Below are 26846 nucleotides of genomic sequence, written 5' to 3' on the forward strand. Positions count from 1 at the left end.
CTCTACCCAATGATCTGCATTCCAAATCTGGGGTTGATTCAAAAGTAAAAGCCATCTTTCTGGATCTTGAAAAGGAATGCTTGGAGAAGAGATAAAGGACCAACCTACTCTAACTAAAAAGCTATTTAGAACCTTCTACACTTAATTAATTGTTTTTAAGGTTAATGAAAGTTCTTATTCATTCTTTTTCTTCTGTTTTTTGTTTTTTATTTTTTTCAAAACATATTTTTTGCAGTTGGGGATGATTCCACCACATGGCAACTAATGATTGGTTACAAATTTTTTTTTTTTTATAGAAGAAATATTTGGCAATTCATGATCTTTTTTATGTTTGTAAGCCTCTAGTTTCATGCACACGGTGGATTGACAAATTATTGAGTAGGATGGCACTTATCTTAGCTTGGTTCTCCTTTTACTCCATATTTTATTTTCTAATAATAAAATTATAATAATTATACAGCATTAGAAAAAAAAAACACTTTTTTACAATCAAATTGATTTCAATAACTTTAGGGGCTAAATTCATATGTTTATATACATGTGTATATTAGTATTCATGTTGGTAGGCTACTGTGTGAAAGAATTGTGTTTGACTGTGTGATTAATTTCTATACAAATAAAAAGAACTTAAACTTAAGATATATCTTTTGTCTACCGATTAAATCACATCTCACATGGCCATTTTATGTACTCATTAGGAACAATTACATATTAGTGGGATAATCTATAAAATTACGCCACATGATAAACTTTTTTTTTTGTAAGTTTGACCAGGAAAAAAACAATACACTAGGGATAAATTTAGGAACTTATATATATTTTTAGGGTAAATTACAAATACACCTTCTGAGATTTGCTTAAAAAGCGAATTGCTCCTTGTGGTTTGAAAAATTACAAATACCTCACTGTCAAAATTTTTTATTTAACAGAATTAACTGAAAAAATAAAATTTCTAACTGTTTTCCTATACAATAATAAAATTATCTGAATTATTAATTGAAATAAATTTTTAACATCATTAAGAACTGTTAATTAACTTGATGATTTATTAATAAAAGGACTTATTTGTTATGAAATTAAAAACCATAGGGCATATTGTAATTTCTAAAACTACAAAAGGTAATTCATAATAAATCTCAGAGAATGTATTTGTAATTTATCCTTATTTTTAATATATTACATAAATAAATAATAAAGTAAATTAAAAAACTAAATATAATATTATTGGGCCGAACTACATATCTAAATCACAAACCCAATTCGTTTACTAAATGGACCTAAAATATTGGCCTAACCTAATTTTATGGGCTAAAGTATATTTTCATATACATAAAGAATTAAGGGGAACTTACTGATAAGTCCCATGTACTAAATTCAAAACCCAGTTAATCCCAAAACAAAATACTTGCACCAATTAGTCCAATATATTTTTAATTGTTACCAAAAAATCCTCTTTTTTTTATTTTTAATTTACAGACACTGTTCACATCTTACTACCGTCAGACTTCCGTCAAACGGTCGCCGAAGACTCGTCGGAATGTTCAACATCGCCGGAGACTCGTCGGAATGTTTAAAACATGTTATGAAACTGTAAAATTTTACAATTCTAAAAAATGTTATAAAACTGTAAAATTTTACAATTTTAAACCATGATTCATTCCAGCACCAAAAAAAAATTTGAAACTGCAAAATTTTACAGTTTTCACCGCCTGTAACTAAAACTCGAAAATTACTTGTTCAGAATTCAAAAATTTTCTCATTACAAATCTGTGTGATATCTGTACAAATCTGAGTCATTACAGATCTGTTTCAATGATATTATAGATCTATTTCATCATCAACAACAACAACCATAGATCAACAACTATCCCAAAAAAAATCTGTAAATAGAGAGAGAAAGAGAGAGAAATTGACAAAGATATATACACAAATCTGTTCAATCTAAGCACAGATCTGAGGATGAGCGTCTTCTTGTTCTTGTTCTTGTTCTTCATCGTCTTCTTGTTCATGTTCTTCATCGCCTTCTTGTTTGACTTTAGGACTGAGATTAGGGTTAGAGGAGGAGGCGTAAAGAGGGAAGCAAAAAGCAGAGAGAGAAGGGAAAGGACTTTTGGGTGTACTCAAAAAGTTGTGGGATTAAATGGTGTCCACATGTTCCACATGGGGCCTTTGGGTAATTTCCCCAAGAAATAAAGTTGGACTGAGTTCGACGAGTCGAACAGGCCATCAGACTGATGCTCAACCATACTTGGAAGCTATTAAAACCTTGGCCGACTACACTTCACCTACAAAATTAGTATTTTCCTAACATTAACTAATTCCATAAACCAAATGCCTGATAATCAAACACAATAAAACATGAAGATTAGGAATATAAGAAAAATCGAAAAAATTAACTAAATTGATTGAACTGGATCGAACCAATTATATTTGGACGGTTTTTTAATATGAATCTGTCTGTTCAGTTTTGGAAATTAATTTTTTTAAATTTTCGGTTCGATACTAATTTTGATACACTATACACCGATTTACACCGAAACCGACCGAATATATTTGCATATAACATGTATTAAATATATAATGAATAACACTGCCAATTTGTCTTCCCTATGAGAAGACATTTACTACTACCAAAGAGTGTAATTATTACACAAGTCTTGTACCATTAACATAGCTAAGGAAATAAAAACATAAACTATTACACTTTACAAAATAGATATGCCAGACTGCCACTCCCTAATGGAATAGAAAACGTACATGTTAATTAAACTTTTTCAAGATCTCATACACTTCTGTACGGGGAGCAAATATTCCGCGGAGCCCGTACTCCTTTCATCCAAGCTCCTTGTCTATCCGATCGACCTGTGAGCACAACGGCGGTGAGCTACCCGGCGGTGTGTGGCCGAAAAACCCCTCTGACGGTCAAGTTAGCACACACCTTCAGGGAGAGAGAGAGGAAGAGAGAGATATATCACAATGAGTGTTTCTCACCAATGATGTTTTATCCCCAGCATGGCAGGCACAATCATGCTTATATGCTTTCTGCGCTCAACTCTGCACCCATTAGTCTCTCGACACGTGGAGTTGTTCTCCCATCTGTCAGCACAAATCCAGCGAACACCACCTAACCAAGCCGTCAGACAACATTAGCGGGAACTCGGCTGCCCGGCGGCATTACCTCAGTCTTCTACGACCGTGCTGCATAACGTGCCTGAGTGCTCCACTCGCCGAGCCCCATAACGGCCGAGCTCGGTAGCATTCTGGCAGAGCCGAGCTTAAGACAGGTTAGCTGGTGAACAGAAGACATTTCCCACCGAGCTACGCGTGCGACCCATGGAACCCGGGTTGGCAGGCGGTCATCTCAGTTGAGTAAGTTCGGTCCAAACATGGGACCTGGACCCTGGGCTGGGCTTCGACCGAGCAAGATCAACTCCAAGGAAGCCCCAGTTAGCTCGGCCTAAACAGGGGACTTGAGCCACGACCGAGTGAAACCCACTCGGAACAGGCCCAAATTAGCTTGGCCCAAACGTGCTCGGCCCTATCTAGTCCGACTTCCTCCACGGCCCAAAGCCAGATTGTAAATCTCCCTCTCAATTGCCCCTTAATTCCATCCGCGCAAGCGTGACTGGGATTACCTGATCCGACCGGGGTAAATTCTCCATCGGTTCTTAGTTCGCAAAACGTTAACCGCGCTAATCCCTAAGCTCGGTTTCTTGATTTGCTCGGTTGACGTCTCAACTCGCCTTCCTGTCTCTTCAATACTGACGCCGCCGTCAATGGGGACACGCGTCGATCATTTATTGGCCTCGAGCAGCCAACCCAGCCGTCTCTTCAGATTCAAATTTAGGCAATTATTTTCTCCTATAAACACGCCACATCCCCCTTCATTTTCTTCCTACTGTCTCTCTTTCATTCCAGACGACCTGCAGTGCCCTCCATTGCTTTTTCAAGCTCTATTCTTGTTTTCTACCGCGTTCGTGCTTGAAGACTCGACTTCTGCCCCATTCTGGAAAGTTCTTCGAACCCCTTTATTGCTTTTTAATTTGGGATTTCACATTTTTGGGCACGAAAAACCATTGGTTTTAGGATATAACCCCCCAAAACCCTCCTTTGCCCCTGCTCTCTTTACTGTTCTTGAACCTCAGTGATGAACACACGAGGATCTGGGCCGGACCGGGCTCCAGGTTTTCGTTTGATCCCAAAAAATACCAACACCGAGCAAGTTATAGGTTTGCAAAACTCGCGTATGAACCGAGGTAACAAAGTGCTGGACCGCTCGACCGGGCTAAAATCTGGCCCGTTTGAGCGACCGAGCTTCTAGGTTTACCCTTGTGACCGAGATGGTTAGGCACTCCATCTGAACGAGCTAAAGTTAAGCTCGTTTTGCGCTCCTGCGCTCCTGCTTACACTTAAACTTCCTTTTACTGCAGAGTCCAAGGGGATCACGCACCAATACTGAGGCTCTCTAAGCTTGAGTAGCCATCAACCGAGAAATTTTCCAAACCAACACAGCCGTGCTAAAACCAGCCGCCTACACATGGGGCGCTATCGCTTCTTGGTTGGCACGCCGGTCGCACTAGCCGCGTTCCGGGAAGAATACGGTGTCCCCGCCAACGTACATCTAGAGCTCGGTGCCGAGGACACGACCCCTTGGGGCAGACTAGACTAGTGCCCTTTCACTATGCTTTCCATTATCGAAGGTGGCCTTCGCTTCCCGATCAACCCTTTAATGTGCGAGTTCCTGAGGCGCACCGGGCTAACACCAACCCAAGTTTCAACCAACACTTATAGAATAATTAACGGGATAGCCGAGCTGAACAACCGGCTAGGCCTGAGCTTAGGACTAGCCGAGATACTTCGCTAGTACACCCTAGGGCATACCGGCGATGGTCTCAACTACTATTTAAAAATCAGACCGGGCAAGGAGAAGATAGTAACCGACACCCCAGATAAAGACATGCACGACGATGACTTTTTCTGGGTGTCCGGTAATTATGAAACAGCCGACGTACCGGGCTGGTATATCAACAAGAATTTCGGTTCAACATGTAAGCCATGCTAACTGCTCGGTCAAATTATTTTCCTTCACTATTCTGTACTTAATATCTTTTATTCTTTTCTTTTTGCAGCCATTGAAGCTTTGCAAGCCCACTACTACAACCCCAACGAATCAGCCATCAGAACCGTGCATCGGTACAGTAACCGGGATTGCCACGAACTTCTCGGTTACGTACCGACCTATAGCTACTCCGTTCCCCGCCGGAGTAGAGTGACAGACTTCCTCCGAGCGTCATCCCCACCTCCTGACCCAACACTACCGGGCGTGCCCTTTATCCGGTTGACCGAAGCAGAGGAGATGACGAAACGAAGCCACATAAAAAATCTCATCGCCGCCACATCCACCGAGCTACCGAGCATCCTCTCCCGCACAGTCGTTGCCAGTCAATCAAGCGGGGCCATGGTCGCATTTGTCACGACCCAAACCTGGTACCCAAAGGCTCGACGTCGTAATAAGATAAGAATAAAATAATTTAAATAATTTTGTAGTCGCAGCGTAAGTGGATAAATTAAATTAATTAAAATAAAATAATTGGGTACCAACTGCTTATTTAAAAGGGAACAAAACATAGTCATTTGAACTTTATTGTATTACAAGAGTTCAAAACAAAACAGATAGAAATAAAAAAAAAAGATTTAAAAAAAAACAACACAGCGATTCATTTTTCATCTTAATTCTGCTAAACCTCATCACCTGAAAGGAGTAACAGCTATAAGCGCATAGCAGAGTGGGAAATATTATACTGTGAGTATTAGGGTACAAAATGGCCATGGATAATTATTTTAACTAAAACATTAACACAATTTGAGTTGAATACACAAATTAATTAAGTGGCTGAAACTGAAATAAATCACTATAACCACGATACAGAACAGAACAGAACAAGGGTCACTAAAGTGGCAATCACTACAGGGGTCAATGGATCCATGACAACAAGGGACCACAGAGTGGTCAAACGGGGGCTAATGGTTATTTAAGTCTCCCAAGGCATGGGACTCTCGTGGTGGCACTTACAGAAAATAATTGTTTACAAGATCATGGTCAAATATTCTTTAAAATTTAAATAAACATATCCATAGGTTTCATTTTAAGCAAATAAAGTTTAGAAAATAATCCACGTAACTGAAATATTAATCTAACCATAAAACATAATTTATATTAAATAAATTGTGGTAACTCAAAACATTCGTAAAATATATTATGGTAACTTAAGACATGTAAAAAAAACATATTAGAGTAACTCAAGGTATAATAAAACTCACCTAAAAATTACCCCTAAATTATTCTGAGCTTCTCCCCGTTTCTTGCGTTCCTAGCTCGAAAACTCTATATTGATTGTAGCATTGTGTGTACTTGTTGGATGCCTTCTCCTACACCACCCTTCCTATTTATAAAGGACCAAGAGTGAGGACCAAGCAACACATTGGTATTTTCTCTCAATGCCACCTGTACATAGAAGCTTCTTTTTAGGCCATCTGTTTGACTTTGCTTTTGTCTCATGCATTCACCAAGGGCTAATGGCAGCCATGTTGTTTCTACTTTCTGCCACGTTATTAGTTTGTTGGTATTTGAGAGGTGAAGCCACCTGTCCTATATCATGAGTCATCAAAATTAGTTTGGCTTTATAAAATTCTTAAAGGTTATCACTCCTTTGGTGATTCATAATGATCCCTAAAATTACGTATAATTATAAGTTAAGTTCACGTATAAAAACCTCACTACCAAACTATAAAACATCACTTACCTCTTTCTAAAATATTTAACGCGTGGTATCTCACAATTTGTTTTCCTTAATAATTTAATCGATTAATTCCCAATTTCCTAAATTATGCATTTATTTATAATTATTGAGTTCTATTTATTACAATTTTAACTTTAAAAAGAAAATTCGGGTGTCACAGCGTTGGCGTCAACCGCCGTGGTGCAGACAAGCAAAGAAAGCCGCCGCGCTGGTAAAAGGCCTCGCACCGCCGATCCCTCAGCTGAGCTCATAGCGAAGCTGAACACCAAGCAACCAATGGTCACAACTGACCCAACACCTCCATGGAAGCCCCAACTGAAGCACCGGGGAAAAGAGATCCCGGCCAATGCTTCGGTCAAAGGGGACAAAGAGCATCTCCTCGCCTTCGATCTAACCAAAGCCCTGCTTCTGCCGAGCGATGTGACCGGCAGCGACCACGTGCCGGACACCCGGCTCGTGAAGTCCTTGGTCAAGTCTATGACCCGGTTAAGAATTTCGCATGCTTTATTCAAATTTTTCCAAGTGTTTGCTCGGTTTCCTTTATCTAATCAAACTCTCTTCTTGCAGGCCATCCAGAAACAACATCTAGTGATGGAGTGGATTCATAGACTCCGACAGAAGGCGACGGACGCTGCCAGCCAGGTTGACCACCTTCAGGCCGAGCTGGGGCTGTCGAAAGCTTCTTTGGAGATTGCGAACTCAGATAACTCCAAATTGCTCGGCCAACTTGGAGCCGCCAAGTAAGAAAGAGATACTCTACGGGCCGAGCTGGAAGCGTTGAAACAAGCAAGGAAAGATGAGCTGGATGAGGCGAACAACGAAGGTTTCAAAGAGGCCGAGGAAAACTACACCAAGTAAGTTCACGCCACCCAAGACATTTTCTTCAAGGCCGGCTGGAAGGCTGCTTGTGAACAGCTCGGCCAAGGATCTGGAACCGACGTGTTTGCCTCTCCCCCAGCTGTCTTCCTGCCGACGTACATGGTGCCATACGCCAACGATGTTTTCAGCGCATTGCAGGCTGAGGCTGAGGCTGAGGAAGAAGGCATGGAGAAAGCCAAGAAAAATGCCGAGAGAGATAACCGGCCAAAACAGGCTAGCCAAGTTAAGACCGGCGTCCAAAAAACCACAACCACGGTTGACCTGGAGGCAACTGCAACCGGGGATGACTTCGCCGACCTATCTCCCTTAGTTTAGTTTTCTTTTTCTTCTTTTTTGTTTTTAGGAATGTAACCGGGCTGCCAGTCCCACTGTATGTAATTATGTTTCACATCAATGAAAAGTTCTGATTTCGTTAACTATTGTACTGCATGTTGCACTGTGTTTCATCATCTCGGCAAAAACCTTTAACAAAACGTCAACAATTTTAGCTGGGGTAAAGCACCTCAGCTAAACCTTTTGAGTTGTGCAAATCATTAACACCATTAGCCGGGACAAAACATCTCGGCAAAAGCCCTGAGGAAATCATCAACTCATCTAGTCGAGGTAAACCATTTCGGTTGAAACCATAGTTGAGTAAACCATCAACTCATTTAACTGGAGTAAAACATCTCGGTTGAAATCACAGTTGAGTAAACCATCAACTCATTTAACCGGAGTAAAACATCTCGGTTGAAATCACAGAGTTGAACAAATCATCAACTCATTTAACCGGAGTAAAACATCTCGGTTGAAATCACAGAGTTGAACAAATCATTAACTCATTTAACCGGAGTAAAACATCTCGGTTGAAATCATAGAGTTGAGCAAATCATCAACTCATTTAACTAGAGTAAAACATCTCGGTTGAAATCACAGCGTTGAGCAAATCATCAACTCATTTAACCAGAGTAAAACATCTCACTTGAAATCACGGAGTTGAGCAAATCATCAACTCATTTAACCGGAGTAAAACATCTCGGTTGGAATCTCAAAGTTGAGTAAATCATCAGCTCGTTCAACCGAAATAAAACATCTCGGTTGAAATTACAAAGTTGAGTAAATCACCGACTCATTGAACCGGAATAAAACATCTCGGTTAATACCTCAAAGTAAGCATTGAAAATAACAGAATGCTTCAGCGAAGATAAGTCACTTCTATTATATTGATAAAAAGAGTATTACATTCAGAAGTGTAAGACAAATAAGTCCTTCCACAAAAGAATCACATAAAAACTATGAAAACTAAAAATAGTACAGTTTGAGGTTAGTCGCATTCCATGGCCGGGGTATGCCCTTTCCTTCCAAATCTTCCAAGTGGTATGCCTCCTTGCCCGCCAGACCGGTTATCTTGTAAGGCCCTTCCCAGTTTGCCCCTAGCTTGCCTTCGCCCGGCACCAGTGTGTTACCCATAACCTTCCTTAGAACCCAGTCACCCACTTTGAACGGTCTGGGGTGCACGGTTTTGTTGTATTTCTTGGACAATTCTTGTTGGTATGCGGCCACGTGGATCAAAGTTTTTTCTCGGCGCTTTTCAACTAAGTCTAATTCCAGGGCGACTGCTTCAGAATTCAACTCAGGCTCAAAATTTTCACTGCGGATGGTGGGCATGCCGATTTCCAATGGGATAACCGCCTCCATGCCGTACGCTAGGGCAAAAGGAGTTTCCCCGGTAGATCGCCTCGGGGTCGTTCGATATGCCCAAAGGACACTTGGGAGTTCCTCGACCCATTTTCCTTTGGCTTTCTCAAGTCTTTTCTTCAACCCATCAAGAATGGTCTTGTTTAATGCTTCGGTTTGGCTGTTAGACTGCGGCTAAGCCGGGGTAGAGTTGTAGAATTCAATTTTTAATTCCTCACAAAATCCTCTGAATAAGCGCCCGTCAAATTGGGTGCCATTATCAGAAATCAGAATCTTGGGGACGCCAAACCGCATTACCACATTCTGCCAAACAAACCGCTTGACGTCTTTCTCCTTGATAGTTGCTAAGGGCTCAGCTTCAACCCATTTGGTGAAGTAGTCCGTAGCCGCGATGAAGAACTTCCGGTTGCCTGGTGCCGTTGGGAGTGGTCCCACTATGTCCAGCCCCCATATCGCAAAAGGCCAAGGGCTTGTGAGAGGAAGAAGTTCTCTGGCCGGCTGGTGAATTTTGTGGGTGAACTTCTAGCACTTCTCACTTTTGCGAACATATTTCTGAGTGTCCGCTTGCATGCATAGCCACCAATATCCTTGCGAGATAGCACAGTAGGCCAAAGATCTTCCCCCGATGTGACTGCCACATATGCCTTCATGAATCTCGTATAGGAAAGCTTCCACTCTGTTTGGGTGTACACACTTGAGGTAAGGACCGGTGAAAGAATTCTTGTATAAAGCGTCAGATGGAGAGAGCCAAAATCGCTCTCACTTCACCCGGACTTTATGCACTTCCTTTTTATCGGCCGGAAGGGTCCGCTCTTTTAGAAAGAGGATAATAAAGTCCATCCAAGAAGGGCCAAGCTCGGTGCAGAGTACTTCTGCCTGCTCGAGTTCCTCAATACTACGCCTTAGAAGAAAATCAATCAGGAGAGGACTGGGAGATGTTCTGTCGACCATGGAAGCCAGACCGGCTAACTCATCTGTACAACCGTTTTCTTCCCGTCCAATTTGTTGGACTCTTACCGCCTGGAATCGCTTCTAAGTGTCCAGCTGTGACTAACTCCTCTAAGTGTTGCTTCAGAGCCAAACAGACCTCTGTTCGGTGTCCTCGTTCCCGGTGATATGTGCAGCGGTACCGCGGATTAAAGCCCTTTTGCGCATTGCCTAACTTAGCAGGAAACTGGACGTAATCCTCGTCACGAATTTCACTAAGTATGTGATAGATTGGAATCTTAAAGACCGTAGTGATACCCGTCTGAGCTTTCAACCTTCTGTTAGCATCAGCTACGTCATCACGGGGGTATTCAGCTCGGTCATTCCGACGACCCCTTCCCCGGTTTCGATGGTTTGACCTACGGTCAGATTCTTCGGCGCGATCATTTGAACTGTTAGTCTCTTGTCCGACTGCGTGTACCTGGCCAGCCGACCTCTTGTCTGTTACCACTGGAGTTGTCTTCGCGGTGGACGCCGCCGCATTATCCTCTACTCGGATGTGCTCATTGATGCGCTGCATTAGGTGGCCCATGGATGTCGGCTGGTTCATGGTAGCACGAGTCCCACAGCCTATGTCCGACCGGGAGACCACGCTTGTATTGGGTGATTGCCAGGTTAATCGGGCAATTTAAAATCTCATTGAAGGTTTCCCAATATCTGGAGTTGTATGCCTTGAGTGTGTCGCTAGACTCCATTTTGACACTGAGAAGGTGGTCCACCTCCTTTGACATTTTAGTGTTGGTCTTGCAACGAGTCACAAAGGCTTCCGCCAACTGCTGCCACCTTTCGATGCTTCCCTCCGGCAGCCTCTCAAACCATTTCAAGCCCAGCTCGCCCAAACTCGACGGGAAGATAAGACACATAAGAGCGTCATTACGCCTATGTCCGGCCATGACCTGCCGGAAGTGGCTTACATGCATGTATGGATCGGTCTTTCCGTTATAGAGCGTAAACTTGGGCTAGTGAAAGCCCGCGGGGAGCGATGTGGTTTCTATCTCAAGGGAGAAAGGGGTGGTGTTCAGCTTTGCCAAATCTGTGTCTAGAAGGAGAGGCATGGCTGGGCGGGGTGGTGGTATTATGACCTCATCACTGGTGTGACCCCCGTAAGATAGCCGCTGGAGCGCCGGCACCCTTTGAGTCTCAAGCCGGCGAGCCCGCTCCTTTAAAACTACCCGCAAGTCCTTTGAGCGAGCGGAGTAGGAATATCTCAACGTCGTCGCCGGACGTGAGGGTTGATAGGTACTATCTTGCGCTAGACTTCTCTACAGGCATGTCGAAATCTCCAACCCTGCAACTTCTGGTGATAGAAAAGGAAAGAGTGTGTCGTTGGCTCTGACTGCCTGAACGGCGTGGTTGGGTGCGCTCACTGTGGTCTCCCACTTCAGCAACACCCTTCCCTTTGACATGCCGTTTGAGAGCTTCCATCTTCGCCGCCATTCTCCGGATGACGGTGTCTTGGTCCCTTAACTTGTGCTCCAGACGTCTAGCGTGCGATTCTCTTCGCCGCCGGTATCCGTCTGGGCTCCGCGAGTGACCAAAACTTCTAACGCGCTTATCACGCGCGTCTCTTGAATGTCCTTCTGGGGAAGTCTCCAGATCTGCCATGTTTGGAACGGCGCGGAGTTCGTCTCTCCGTCTGGCTGACTCCAGGGTAACATCGTTGATAGCGGACAATGGTATTTCGTCATTGTTTGCCATGGAAGGCGATCAGATGAGCTTGGAAGACAAGGTTTTGTCTATCAAGCTTCCCACAGACGGTGCCAATTGTACGGGAAACAAATATTCGGCGAAGCCCATACTCTTTTTGTCCAAACTCCTTGTCTATCTGATCGACCTGCGAGCACAACAACGGTGAGCTACCCGGCGGTGTGTGGCCGGAAAATCTCTCCGACGGTCAAGTTAGCACATACCCTCAGGGAGAGAGAAAAAGGAAGAGAGAGATATATCACAATGAGTGTTTCTCACCGAATGATGTTTTATCCCAGCATGGGGGGCGCAGTCATGCTTATATACTTTATGCGCTCAACTCTACACCCATTAGTCTCTCGACACGTGGAGCTACTCTCCCATCTGTCAGCACAAATCTAGTGAATACCACCTAACTAAACCGTCAGACAACATTAACGGGAACTCGGCTGCCCGGCGGCATTACCTCGGCCTTCTACGACCGTGTTACATAGCGTGCCTGAGTGCTCCACTCGCCGAGCCCCATAACGGCCGAGCTCGGTAGCATTCCGGCAGAGCCGAGCTTAAGACAAGCCAACCAGTGAACAGAAGACATTTCCCACCGAGCTACGTGTGCGACCTATGGAACCCGGGTTGGCAGGCGGTCATCTCGGCCGAGTAAGCTCGGTCCAAACATGGGACCTGGACCTCGGGCCTGGGCCTCGACCGAGCAAGATCAACTCTAGGGAAACCCCAGTTAGCTCGGCCTAAACAGGGGGCCTGAGCCACGACCGAGTGAAACCTACTCGGAACAGGCCCAAATTAGCTCGGCCCAAACGTGCTCGGCCATATCCAGTCTGACTTCATCCACGGCCCAAAGCCAGATTATAAATCTCTCTCTCAACTTCTAAGAACGAGCTGTTGGTATCCCCAAAAAGAAATCGTGTGATAGCATTGTCAGTAATCACATACATTTTCATAGCATTATAACACTATGAATTAGTCACCAAAACCCTCTATTAACCTCACAATCCCAATCTTAAACTTATCATTATTTTTCACAACAACAACAAAAATTAGTTCTTATCTTTCTTTTTGTGAAGCACTCTCCTCTCTTTCGGACTCTTCATCTCTTCCAATTGAAGGATGTCAAGGAAAGTTCGTGATCTCTCTTTGTATTTTCTTATTCTCTATATCTGTGTATGTTTCTCTTTTTGTTTATAATTCTAATTCAGTAAAAGTTTCAAGTCTTAGTATTTATTAATTTTTTTGCTTGTATTTTTGTGAATGGTTGGATTACAGATGGTTAAAACTGTGTACAAATGGCTAATTTAATATTTTTATATAAATTATTTATTATACTACAAATTTAAGAAATGACTCAATTTTGAAAGTACTTAAACTGATTAAACCGCATTGAGCCGAACCGTTTGAATCGGTGTGGTTTAGTGCAGTTTGATAAAAAAATTTGGTCTGTATTGATTTTCAATATAATAAAACTGACATTATCGGTTCGGTGTAAAATTTCACGTAGACATCGACCATCCCGAATTGATTACATCCCTAATGAAGATGACAATACCATTAATAATAATGGAAAGAAAGAATAAATTTATTCAAAGTAAATGTGCAGGAACTTATATATTATTTAATACTCCCTCCGTCCCAAAATATTAGTTCCTTATTTTATTTTTTATTGTCCCAAAATATTAGTCCCTCTTCAAAAATCAAGTACAAAAATAATATAAATTTCCTATTTTGCCCCTCTTTTAAATTAATAAACAATATAAAAAGTACAATTATGACATTGATATTCTCAAAAAATGTACTATCAAAAGGATAATTTTGGAAAATCAATTTTTTTCAAATACAATAATTGTACTACCAAAAAAAGTTGGATTCCCCAAAAGGGACCAATATTTTGGGACGGAGGGAGTATGTTATATAAAAAAAAGGCAAATTATCAACACCCTTAGAGATTTGATTAAAATATGAATTTTTCCTGAGATTTGAGAAATTACAAATTGTCATCTGAGGTTTATATTTGCATAACAAATGAAGGGACAATTTGTTATGCAAATATAAACCTTAGGGGACAATTTGTTATACAAATATAAATCTCAGGGGGCAGGATGTAATTTTTCTCAAACTTCAAGAGAGAATCCGTATTTTAGTCAAACGTTCGAGGTGTTGGTAATTTGCCCATAAAAAAAAATAAATATAATAATACTTTCTGGCCTGACTACCTACCAAAATTCCAAGCCCAATTCATTTAAGAAATGGGCTTAAAAGACAGTGACCCAGCTTCATCATTCCAAATTCTTCAAAAATAATGTTGGGCTGGTCTGGGCTGGCTGGACAGATAACTGGGCCGAGGCCCAACGCTACTCGAAAGCCGATAAAACCCTTGGCAGTCAAGGGTTAGGGTTAGAAGATTCTCCATCTGCCCATTGCTCTTCTGTGCGCTCTCTCCCTCTCTCTAGGTTGCCTTCCATCCTCCGCCGCTGTACTCTCTCTCTCGCCGATGGTACGCACCGCCGTTAGATCTTTCCATTATATTCATCTTCTCTCTCTTTCTTTCACTCTCTCTCACTAAGATTTGATTTTGCAGGCTCCGAAGAAGGACAAGGCTCCTCCTCCATCTTCCAAGCCCGCTAAGTCCGGTGGCGGCAAACAAAAGAAGAAGGTTCGTAAAATTTCTCTCTCTCTCTACTCAAATCTATGTGTTTGTGTGTGTATTTTGGCTTTTTTATGTTGTGGTGTTGTGTGGATCTGATGAGTTTTTGATGTTGAATATGTGAAAAATGAGCAGAAGTGGAGCAAGGGAAAGCAAAAGGAGAAGGTGAACAACATGGTGTTGTTTGACAAGGCCACCTATGACAAGCTTCTCTCTGAAGCTCCTAAGTACAAGCTCATCACTCCTTCCATCCTCTCCGATCGTTTGAGGGTAAAATTACTAAATTCTTCGTATATTTAGCTTAAAACTGATATCATTTGACTCATTGATTGCAGATTTAATTGTTATATGAATTTTCATGTTGTATTCACTTCTTTAGCTTTCTGCTTTTTTTATTTTATATTTTTTGGTTGAACAAATCTTGGTATTGTGTTCAAATGATATCATTCATTGATTGCTTCCAACAAAAAAAATCCAAATTAGATTCAGGAAAGATCTGATTGCCTTAAATTTAACTGATGGAAATGGATTGATATAGCTAATCCAAAGGAACTAGGATAGAGGCTATTTGAGTTGTATGATTTATAATTCTAAATTTCTACTAGATGTTGTGAATGAATCTGCATATTTTAATTTTGGCCAATTATTTGATATATTTGATGTGATGCTCAAATGAGTTTTGCGTAAATTGTTTTGAGTTTGATGGATATACTAGTGTTAGATTCTAAGCATAAGCATGTACTTTGGAAGACATGATGTAACTGAATAAACTAATCAAGGCAGATTCCAAACATAAATTTTGTGTGCATAAATTGAGTTTGTTTTTGCAGCTTTGGCCAATAAATATCTGGGTATGGGGTTGTCTTATATAATGAATTGGATTTTGTTACACATTGGTTCTATTTGAAACCTAGCAAATAGGTGGGTTTTGGTTTAATAGATTTGTCTCTCAAACGATGAGCTTTCAACCGCCAACTTGAAATACTATTTGAAGCCTAGTAAACAGGATGGTTTCTGGTTTAATAGATTTGACCAACCTATGCTTGTCTCTCAAACCATGATCTTTCAATTTCTGGCTTGAACGCAATTGTCCAATACAACAAAAAATCAGGGAATGGCAACAAGTGGGTTTAAGGGAATGCTTGATAACAATGGTTAATTTAAGGCTTGAAAGATTTTGTATAATTTGTTTTTTTACACCAAAAATTTTTTGGTCTTTTGATTTTGGGCACACTGGTTAATTTAATCTTACTATTAATTTTGGAAAATTTAAAATATTCTTTTTTTTTCAAGCTTTGTGAAAGTACTCTCACTTTGGCACTAATCATCATACCCTTTCAAGTAAATTGTTGGTGAATATTATATGGTTTGAGATTTTTGGATAAAGTTTTTTAAAAATTGAGTTTTTGATTTTCTTGTTTTTTTTGCTTTTAGTGAATATTTTTAAGGCCAAGTTTGGCATGATTGAAAAAAGGCAAAAAGTCAAAAAGTCACTATCCTATTTAAGTCACATCATCTTATTTAAGTCACATCACCTCTCTAACACATCACTTCAAACCCAACCCAAATCCAACCCATATTTCATAAAAAGTCAAAAAGTGCACTTATTTAGTCTTCCCAAACTAGGCCTAAAATTTTAAACATTTTTTTTTTATTTTTTTAGATGCACCTTACTTAAATGTATCTAAAAAGTTAAAAATTTGTGAAAAAATATTTTAAAAAATTAATAAATGCATAAACATACAAAAAAATGTACTGAATTCTCGTTTTTTTTTTTTTTGTATTTTTGGTATTTAGTGAATTTTTAAAAGGTTTTTTTTACAATTTTTTTACTTTTTAGGTATATTTATGTTAGGTGTGTCTAAAAAGTAAAAAAAAATACTTAAAATGTCAAAAAAATTCAGTAAAAACAAAGAAATACGGAAAACAAGAAAGTATAAATTTCTGAAAAGTGTTTTTGGAAAAATGGAACCAAGCAAATTGATAAGTTTTTATAATACATTAGTCTATTATCCAATGTAATAATTTCAATTTGTGGCACTTTGATATATTTGGTCATATTTTGAATATTTAAGACAGTAATAATGAATATGTTCTTATGATTATCACCAAAAAAAGAAAGAAAGAAAGAAAGATGAATATGGTATTTATTTTTGTAATTTTTTCCTTTAGTAAAAATATTTAGTATTTTTTTAATAAAGAAAACTTGCATTTATGCTTATTTTTAAGTAATTGTGAGAAAGTAAAGGCCGGCAAGAAAGGCTACTAATGGAGAGCCTTACTCACTGGTTAATTTGTTTTCCTATAGATATCTATTAGCTTCCATCAATTGATTGCTTTGTTAACTTTGAAATTCTGACATAGAGATACTGATATGTTGCCCTATCTTACCTTTGGTTTACTATGAAAAATTGCAGGTTAATGGATCACTTGCAAGGAAGGCTATAAGAGAGCTGATGGCTAGAGGCCTGATCAGGATGGTATCTGCCCATGCAAGCCAGCAGATTTATACTAGAGCAACTAACACCTAGGTTTCTCAATATTTTGCTTATTAAACTTTATGTAGTATGACTATTTCATTTATGGTTTTTTTTTTTTTGTTATCATGCTGGATTGGTTAGCCTTGCATCTGAGTTGGAAGCATTATGTTTTTTGGGATTTATGAAACTTTTTTGAGAATGTTATGTTCAATTTGCTTGAACCAATGTCTCCACGGTCGATATTGCTTTAATTATGAGATGTTTTTATCTACCATCTTCCTTGTTTGATTGGTTATCTGGATCTCTAGGAAAGAGATATGTTAGATATTCCAGATGAAAGGATTTAACCTGTGGTAGACTGGTAGTTGTTCTACCCTCAGCCAGTGAACACTGGCCAAGTAGGCTATAAGCCTTAGATTGTTTCAAATGCATGTTTGTAGTTTGTAAAGCTAGTTTGGACTGAAAATGGGAAACATTGTGATCCCCCAGCTTGGCTACCATCCTTTGATCCCCTGTTGCATTCTGGAGACATGATCCCCTGTTGCATCAACCTCCCAATTGTGGTGGTTAATCTCTAGCCGGTGTTCTATGTGAGTTAACATGACTCCCTGTTTTTAACCTTTTGATTGTATTGCCTTCGTGTGGAATTAAGCGTGCTGGGTTGTAGTGCTTGTTTCTTCTTTCTCCTAGTTTTTACTCCTTTCCCCCACTGACAGGTATGCTGTGTGGGGCTCAGAAAACATGGTATATCTTTTTTCATTAATTGACATGTAATTAAAATAAAATGAAACTCGAGAAGTCACTTTTTGCTCAACTCAAGGTGCCAAGTTTTTGCTCATATCAACTTTTTGACGTCATATTTTACTAAATGTTAATTAGTAAGTGAAAGGATAACACCATTATCTTGGCCATGTAGTGTAAGCATTATCTATTACATAAGTACTCTCTCCGTATAGTAGAGAGGTAATTTAAGACCTGCAAATGAAGTCTTGATGAACAATAAAGTGCGTCAATTCTCTTTCCAATGGAATATATAATGGTTCCACGAACGACCCAGATCACTCATTGTCAGCAATCACCCAAACATGTTACAACATAGTTCCTCCACAAGAAAGAAAAAAAAATCCCCTCATATCTCAAACAATGATATGGAAAATATTATGAATCTCAAATAATTTATCAAATTTTATATCAAATCTCTCACATTGGTCTGAAACTCACATAAATTTACATGTGTGTAGATCACACCCATGTAAAAAGTTTGATAAAAAATTATTTGAGATCCTTAACATAATTCCATCGATATTAGTAGTTTATAGTCCCTCAACTTCAAGGACTAACTGTTTAAACGAATGAGTTGTCATATGCCAAAAGGTCAAGTCAACAATATAAGGTACATGCTAACATTAAGATGTTTGTTGAGGATGACAAAAACAAAGACATCTATCACTAGTCATTCAAGCTATAAAAGATATCACCACAGCAACAGAAGCCAGCAATCAAGAAACAAGATCAAAGCTTAAAGCAAGGCCTGCAGTTTTAAAAGCATACTCGTTGCAACTTCCATTTATCTAAAATATGAGGGAAAATATAGCATTACTACTTCATAGGAACATCTTTCGAAGAGCAGTAATATGCCGCGCCATTTATCCATCATTCTTAAGTCGTTGCTCCATCTCTGCCATTCATTTTCAAACAGGGAGCCCTCTGAACTGTATGCACACAGTTCTCGTGTCCATTTAAAAGCTAATGAATAAGGTCTTGTAAGTCTGTTTGCATTACAAAGGCAAAAGCTAAAGAATAAGAGGTGTGGGCTTGTGAAGTTGGAGAAGAAGGATGTCACATAGAACAGTAAAAGAGTTCTTGTCCTCTCTCTTCAGGATGTGAACGACAAGAAAGTACACGATGCAAAAATATATATATATATATATACATGTTGCAAACCTAATTCCTTTAAAGACTTACCAATGCGACATTCATGCTTTCAAACTCTTCCATCAAATGTCCACAAGTTGTCTTGATCGGCAGCCAGAGAATTTCTTCTCCGCGTCGAACAAATACTCTCTGATTCCCAGTACAAATTATTTTGATGCGAAGTACATTCAGAAAAGTTTGGTATTCCAAACTATAAAAGAACCCCTTCGCTGGAATTCACATGGTTGAAAACCACTCATGGCCTTCCCCATCAGAGCCATAGCAGCAATGCTTGGAAACTGCTTCCTTCGAAGCTCATCGAATTCCATCTTCGTACTCTGTGGCTCGCAAACCACCTTCTTCTGACGAGTTGCAGCTCGATTATCACACCACCTTTGTATCCAAGGATGGGAAAGCAATATGTCTCGATCTTTCTTTGTTGATTCCACAGAAGAGGGCTCACCATTTCGTAATACAATTGCAGTCTGATCTGTGGCCATCTTTTCTTTGTCATGATATTTACGGACCATTGGTTCTGAGTTGCTACTTTTGCAGCCTTCCAGACTTTTGACGAATAACTTATTTACCTTTTCATGAGACAAAGCAGCTTCTCCCAAATTTGAGCTTTTGGTGCCAAGTACAAATCTATCTGAAGCTGAAGCAGTCAGCTTCAGACGCTTAAGCCATCTGTTGCTTGGCTCATCATCTGGGTAAGGAATTGATTTTGCTTTACCCGGATGCTCGGTATGGGAAAGAAGAAGTTCTGCATCCAAACTCTGAGTTCTTGAAGTGCTTGCCTCTGCATTGTCCATTGAGTGCAGTGTAGTTGGAAGAGCCAGAATTTCTTCATTTATATCAGGTAACTCGGATCTGTGTCCGACTTTCACTCCTGTTGATGTAATTGTAGGTTGAGATGGTGGATTTTGGCCCATCAAAAAATCCTGCGAAATAAAAAGCTTGTCAGGGTCCTAACCAATCTCATGATCTTCTGTGAAGCAATTTTATATATGGCAGAGCCTGAGAAGCAAGCACGGTAATGAAATAGTTTCTAAAACAGCTGAATTTTTTCCCAGGCAACCAAGAAACATCATCAGACATGTCATTGGATGAATTTACAGGGGTCTGGCTCTTCTACAACTATTTGCTACAATCTTGTAACAAGGTTGCCCTGTCCCTGACTTAGAGCATATTATGCTACCCTCCTACAAAACTAATTACTACTTCTCATTATGTGACAATGCAAATTACTACTAGAGCAAATTATGCTACCCTCATTCTACAAAACTAATTATCCAGTAAACCTGTATGGCTGGGTGTAACACCGCACATTATTCCTCGTAATGATTCACATCATCTACCATGTAAGCCCCAAACAAACCTCATGTTCATGGACCAAAAATAATGTCAAACAAACCAAACCAAACTTATAGAGAACCACATTGTTATTACTTTTCCGTCATTCATCTCGTGCACTCCACCACCCATAAGATAAATAATAAATTGCCTATCAGCAATTTGATGACATTCACACAAGGTGTATGTGAATGCACCTTCACACAAGCATATGCACATGCATACAGACAAGAGTAAATAAGGAGCAAATGCATAGCAAGAGGACACATAATTTTAAAAAATCAAAGAAACAGCTGGACTAACCTTATTTGAGGGGGAAGAACTTACACCTGAAACAATCAAAACCAAAAAAATGAATGTGTTAGGCATAACACTCATGAAAAGTAATGTAGTTCCTCGACAATAACCTAGCAAGACCATAGTTATTTTCCATCACAAATTTTCTCCTATCAACATTATAGGAAATGTGCTTCAAATAAATCACAAAGATATGGTGGAGTGAATACATACCAGAAAGATAATTATGGTCCTTGAAAGCATCCGTGTCCATGGTATCAGTCTCGGCAGATGATTCATTCTTTGAACGAACTTCAGATGTTTCAACACCTTCAACATTATCTTTTCCCTCACACTCAGTGGAGCTACCAAGTGGCTGAAGCTTCAATCTTTGTTGATTCTGAGCCAAAGGTGGAGATAAAGTGAGGAGTTCACCAAACATATTTCTGTTTAATTTAGAAGATACTCTTGACTCTCTGTATGTCTGATTCTCTTCGGACAAATTAACATCAGTCTTTTTCATGAATAACAAACTACGAGTTGTCTGAGAAAATGCACCAGGATCTCCAGATAACCCCTCCACAGAATTTGTGGCACAAATTCTCACAGTCTCCACATCATGAATAGAATTTGCTATCATTGCTTCTGGGGGATTGCTACAGCTCGGAAAAAATCCAGTACTTGAACAATTTTGCATCTTCTGGCAGCGTTCAACAAGCATTGGCAAATGATAATTATCCTGAAGTAACCGGGATGCATTAGTCTGCCTTAAAAATGAAGTTCCAGACTTCACACAGGTTGAGTGGTTATCCACTTTCTTCCCACAAACCAAAAGTGCAGGATGGCCGAGATAGTTATCATTTTCGTGTTCCAAAGTTGTGAAATTAGTATTTGATAAGTGCTCTTTGGATACTAATCTACTCATGAAGGATGATGACACTGGAGTTTTTCCTTTTTCGGATCTATATGGCACCATCTGAGTTGACCCAATAAAATTGTTCTGAGGCCCTGCAAGAGCCAAGCTTCCATCTCCAACAACTTTAGGTGACTTCACAAGCCCTTCAGGACTTAGTGAGACTCCTTCATACTGAAACTCTCTTGGTGAGGATTCTATTGCAGAAGGAGCCACGGCAAGTACCGAAGGAAAATGGCCCGCAGTTGTGCAAGCATTGTACTCAACGTTGCAGTCAATTTGAGGCCTTGATACTTGCTTGTGGCAAGAAATGTCCAAGTCATTCTTCGAATCCAATCCACTACTAATATTTTGAGAAACTCTAAACATTGGAAATTGTTGGGAATCTAACTGTTCATCTATCATGTTTTTTGAATTCGTCAAACCATCATTCACGATTCTAACTGTTCTGGCTTCAGTTACTTCAGTAAATCCCTTAACAGATGGAGAAATATCAGAAGCTCTCTCTAAATCACTCGGTAAGTGGTGCTTGTTAGAATTACTGTTATCTTTGTTCTCAAGACGAAGAGATACACGGTTATCATCTGGAGGTGCTTCCTTACAGCTTGTTCGTGTCCAATGTGCCATCCAAACAGATTGATAGGAACGCATAGATTGGCCGGCTCTCCCATCACCATCATGACATGATTGTACAATACGATCAGACATAATGAGTTAACTGTATCACTACCCTTTCAGTATAATTTGTTCCCCTTTCAATGGCTCATCAGATTTTCTAAATTTTTACCTGGAAAAAGATCTTTCGAATTTAGCGTAGTGTTCAACCAGAAAACCAATCAGATCTATATAAAATTAGTATAACATTTAATAATGACAGAAGCATGTAAACCACTTTGTCTGATTGTCTCAACTACTCCAAAAAAATGAAGAGATCTACAGCTGAAGTTATTGGATGCTTGTATTGTACAAAACAATTCAATAATGGCTTAGTTTTGTTTGACAAATAGTCAATTATCAAATAATATGTAGCAACAATCAATTAAAAATTTCTTTTGAGGTTAAGGATTAATAATTATGTGATATTGTTGGTAAAATAAATGCAGAGAAATGAATAAAAAAATTGTATAAGAAACGAAATCCACATAATTCAAGCAAAATAACCAACAAAAAAAAAAAATCGTAATTCTAACTACTCTAAAATCGCATCCGCGAAACAACACTTGGTACAAAATCCACATAATTAAAGCAAAGTAACAGCAAAATTCGCAATTCTAACTATCATCGCATCGACGAAACAACACTTTGGTACGAAATCCACACAATTTAAGCAAAATAACAACGAAATTCGCAATTCTAACTACTTTATCATCGCATCCACGAAACAACTACACAAAACCAGTGAGAAGAAGATGAGCAAAGAGAGATTCACAAACAGCTACTACACAAACAGAGCACAGAGACCTGTTTTATACAGAAGAAACATCTAAGAAAGAAACAAGTTTCAAATGTTCCTAAAATTTGAGCTCAATTAACTTGAAATTCAACTAACCTCTGATCTTACTGATCGAAGAAGACGAAGAACTTCAAATCCACGGAGATAAACACCACCAGAGCGACGACTGGTTGTTGAATCTGCAGATCCAAACACTTCCTAGCTGTGTGTGTGAGAGAGAGAGAGAGAGAGAGAGAGAGATTGTGGAGGTATATGAATATATGCATGTATTGTGTGTGCGAGCGCGTGTACATAGGAGTGTGATAGCAATGTTCGGTTTGAGTTTTTGAATTAAATTTTTTAAAAGTCGAATTTTTTTAGTTATCGTAATTTTTTATTTTTGGTGGATATTTTTAAAATTTTAAATATTTTTTTTTATTTTTTAGGATGTATTTAAAAAATAAAAAATTATGAAAAAATATTTTTAAAAAATTAATAAACACATAAAAATATAAAAAAATGTATTGAATTCTCATATTTTTTTTATATTTTTGATATTTAGTAAATTTTTAAAAGGTTTTTTTCATAATTTTTTTATTTTTTAGTTATATTTATGCTAGGTAGATTTAAAATATATATAAAAAAAAATTGTTTAAAATGTTAAAAAATTTAATAAAAACAAAAAATATGAAAAATAAGAAAGAATTTTTTCTTGAAAAGTGTTTTTGAAAAAGAAGACCAAGCAAAGTGGAAGAGCAGGAAGATAGAAAATGAAAGAGAGCCTTCAAAGCCGAGCTTTTTTACTCTCTCTCTCTCTCAGCGCCATGTTCTCAGGGGTCATTTCCAATTTCCAAGCCGATGTATGAGTGCGAAAGGTGATTATTCACTAGTCCAGTGTATGATTAGGTGGTGTTTTAATTTAAAATAATAACATTAATAGAAAAAGTAAAATGTTGACAATTCATATAAAGTGATTGAAAAATATAAAAAAAATATAATAAATAGTAATTGATAAAAAAATATGATCATATTTTGTAACGGTTGTATAATTTTTCTTTTGTCTAGATATATGTGGTTTATTTATTTAGTTTTTTTTTTACTTTTATTTTTATAATTTGTGAATTTTTAGAAATTTGTTCCAAAAATTTTTAAAAAAACCAAAAGCACTTATCAATTTTATAGAATTTTATATTTTTGGATGTTAAAAATAATTTTTACAAATTTTAAAATATATTTTTATATTTATTTTTCTGAAATTAGTTTTTAATTTTCTAAAAAAATTCCTCAAAAAAAAAAAAATTGGAGATTAAAACCATAGCCAAAATTTTAGATTCAGCTCAACAACAAATTGAAATACATAGTTTAAAAAAAATAATATTAAAATATATAGATAAAAATTAAATTAAATAAAACAAAAAATATATTTTTTTATTTTAAATACTGAAAATTCACACCCTTAATAAATGTTTTAAAATAAAAAATAACATTATACATAAATAATAAATTAAATTAAATTAAACAAAAGTATATATTTTTATATTTTAGAAGAATTTTATTATATACACTACATGCTATTTTGGAAAGTTGGCTTTTAGCAACTTTTTTTGGTTTGTAGCAAAAGCTAAAAGTTAGCTTTTTTGTATTTTTTTCATTGGGAAAGTTGGTTTTTAACTACTGGTAAAATTACAATTCTACCATTCATGAGTCAAAATGTGCTGCATAATTGAAGTTGTAAATATTTTAAATTAATAGGGGTAGTTTGGTCATTTTATTGTGATTTGACATCATAAACAAATATTAATCAAAAAAGCCAAAAGTAACTTTTTACCAACTTCTCAAATCATTTGTCTAAAAAAGTCAAAAGCTTGGTTAAAAGCAAAAAATTTACATTTTACCATCTTCTCAAAATAGCATATTAGCATATACATCCTTAGTTAAGTTATATTCTTCGTTAATTATGATTAATTTTCTTCTTTAATTATGACATGATTTTGAGATATTTAATTATGATTTTTTGTGTGTTTGGTTATGAAATTTTTTTTTTTTAAATTATGACTAAAAAATTATAGAGTTATGTAATTTTTTTCTATAATTATAAAATGTATATGGTATTTTAATTAGTGAAAAATATAAGCCAAATAAACTATTGACTTATTTTTGTCATATCATATTTTTAATTTTTTACATATATTTTCACACAAAATCAAAAAATAAGTTACAAAGAACGTTATAAACTGGATGATATCCAATTAAGAACTCTTTTGGGACACAAAAAATAAATTATTTATTAGTTTATTTTTATCATATTAAATTTTTAATTTTTTTATATAATTTTTTATAATAAATAAAATAAAATAAATCAATTTATAACCAAACGACGATAAATGAGTCAGATCCTACGAATATCTTGACGCCCGTAAAATATCTTCAACAACTTAAGCACCGGCCTGCCAAAACATGTGGCAATACATGTAGTTGCCAATATTTATTATTAGGGGTTGTTTGGAGTGTTTTAAATAAGTATATTTTTTGTTTTTTTAGACTACAAAGTTGAGGAAGAAAATATGAATGTTTGGGTTAATTTATTGACTTTTTATGAAAAAATGTATAATAAAAATTGTAAAAATTAATTTGTAGGAAAAAATTAAGATGGAGAGTTGTGCAGTCATAATTGTTGACTTTTGATGAATAGTGTTAACTTTTTAACTTTTTGAGTAACTTTTTGATTTTTTGACTTTTTTACAATATATCAAACGTGGCCTAAATAAAGTAATATCTTTAAAAAAAATTGTTTGGAATTAAGTATATAAGTGTTCGTTTGATTTTTTAAGTAAAAAGGTCAAAGAAAAAAAAGTATTTATTTGAGATAATTTTTTAATTTTTTATAAAAAATTTGTATTGAAATATTATATAAAGTGAGTGTTTGGAAAGTAGCTATTTTATAAGTTTTTTAATTTTTTGATTATTTTAGTAGGCTATTTTAATTTTAGTATTTGAAAATATGTGATGAATTTTTATTTTAGTTGATATATTAAAAAATGTGTTGAAATGATATTTGAAATTAAAATGTCAAATTTATTCTTAACCTGACATTTTTCAAAATAAATCCAAAAGGGTAAAATTGTAATTTCCCTATCTGTCATTGTGACAGTAGTAGTAGGCTCTGTCACAGTGATAGCCACTGCCGGCCTATATTTTTATTTATTTTATTTTTAAAAAAAACTTTGGTTTAGAGGCTTTTAAGCTTCTTTTTTTTTTTTTAAGACTATTTTAATCTTAAAAGAACCCAGACACCCCCAAAATATCAAAATTATTTTCTGACCACCTAAATACAATTCGTGCATGCAAGTACGGTTGTGCAATTGATGGTGCACTGGTTTTGTTGTTGTTTTTTTTTAACAACAATGATTCATCCCCTTTTCTTTCCATTCCTTTTTCCTCCCACCTCCTTTGACCCCCTCTCTCTCATTGATTACATTTTCTTTTTCTTTTTCTTTTTTTCCTGCTCCTCCAATCACCACCCGTCACATGACAAATGGGGGTGAGGAGTGACTCCCAAAAGGGGGTCCAAACATTATTCTTTTTTTAATATTTTTTCTTTTACACCCGTGGCAGTACATTGCTGGTGCACACTTGTTTTATTGTTCAACAATGATAGAGATCACTAATTTTAAAGTTTCAAAAAGATTATTAATGACATGACACTCAATAAAAAAAATAAAAAAAATATCAAGATCAAAACATCAAATCGTTTATAGTGAGATCCACTGCCATATTATTAGTGATAACACTA

At 37.5% G+C, this 26846-nt stretch overlaps 2 protein-coding genes across 3 annotated transcripts; one reads left to right on the plus strand and one right to left on the minus strand.

The window, feature by feature from the left end:
• Positions 1 to 14365: 14365 nt before the first annotated feature.
• LOC114264668 (small ribosomal subunit protein eS25) lies at positions 14366 to 17386 on the plus strand. The gene is made up of 4 exons (XM_028205358.2): positions 14366 to 14535; positions 14620 to 14694; positions 14821 to 14955; positions 17103 to 17386. Exons 1-4 carry the CDS (start codon positions 14533 to 14535, stop codon positions 17214 to 17216), a joined length of 327 nt encoding a protein of 108 aa, XP_028061159.1. The 5' UTR covers positions 14366 to 14532; the 3' UTR covers positions 17217 to 17386.
• A 1316-nt stretch (positions 17387 to 18702) lies between these two features.
• On the minus strand, positions 18703 to 23373 carry LOC114264667 (uncharacterized). Of its 2 annotated transcripts, XR_003630080.2 has the most exons (5): positions 23171 to 23349; positions 20943 to 22408; positions 20736 to 20761; positions 19131 to 20020; positions 18703 to 18934 (listed from the first exon to the last, which is right to left on the minus strand). XR_003630080.2 is itself a non-coding variant. In XM_028205357.2 (4 exons), the coding sequence occupies exons 2-4, from the start codon at positions 22327 to 22329 to the stop codon at positions 19268 to 19270; spliced, it is 2166 nt and encodes a 721-aa protein (XP_028061158.2). In that variant the 5' UTR covers positions 22330 to 22408; positions 23171 to 23373; the 3' UTR covers positions 18703 to 19267. The 2 variants fall into 2 exon arrangements, 1 of the variants encoding a protein (XP_028061158.2); XM_028205357.2 differs by having other exon boundaries at positions 18703 to 20020; positions 23171 to 23373.
• Positions 23374 to 26846: the final 3473 nt, after the last annotated feature.

The sequence above is a fragment of the Camellia sinensis genome, chromosome 2 (assembly GCF_055761805.1).
Source record: "Camellia sinensis isolate YWXY chromosome 2, ASM5576180v1, whole genome shotgun sequence".
Classification (NCBI taxonomy): domain Eukaryota; kingdom Viridiplantae; phylum Streptophyta; class Magnoliopsida; order Ericales; family Theaceae; genus Camellia; species Camellia sinensis.

Excerpts from the sequence above, each read along its gene's own strand:
- LOC114264667 (XM_028205357.2), bottom strand. The coding sequence starts at position 22,329 with ATGTCTGATCGTATTGTACAATCATGTCATGATGGTGATGGGAGAGCC. Across the intron at positions 20,762-20,942 it reads GGACCATAATTATCTTTCTG|GTGTAAGTTCTTCCCCCTCA; the intron begins GTATGTATTCAC and ends TGATTGTTTCAG. Across the intron at positions 20,021-20,735 it reads GTTCTTCCCCCTCAAATAAG|GATTTTTTGATGGGCCAAAA; the intron begins GTTAGTCCAGCT and ends TTTATTTCGCAG.
- LOC114264668 (XM_028205358.2), top strand. Across the intron at positions 14,695-14,820 it reads GCGGCAAACAAAAGAAGAAG|AAGTGGAGCAAGGGAAAGCA; the intron begins GTTCGTAAAATT and ends AAAAATGAGCAG. Across the intron at positions 14,956-17,102 it reads TCCTCTCCGATCGTTTGAGG|GTTAATGGATCACTTGCAAG; the intron begins GTAAAATTACTA and ends GAAAAATTGCAG.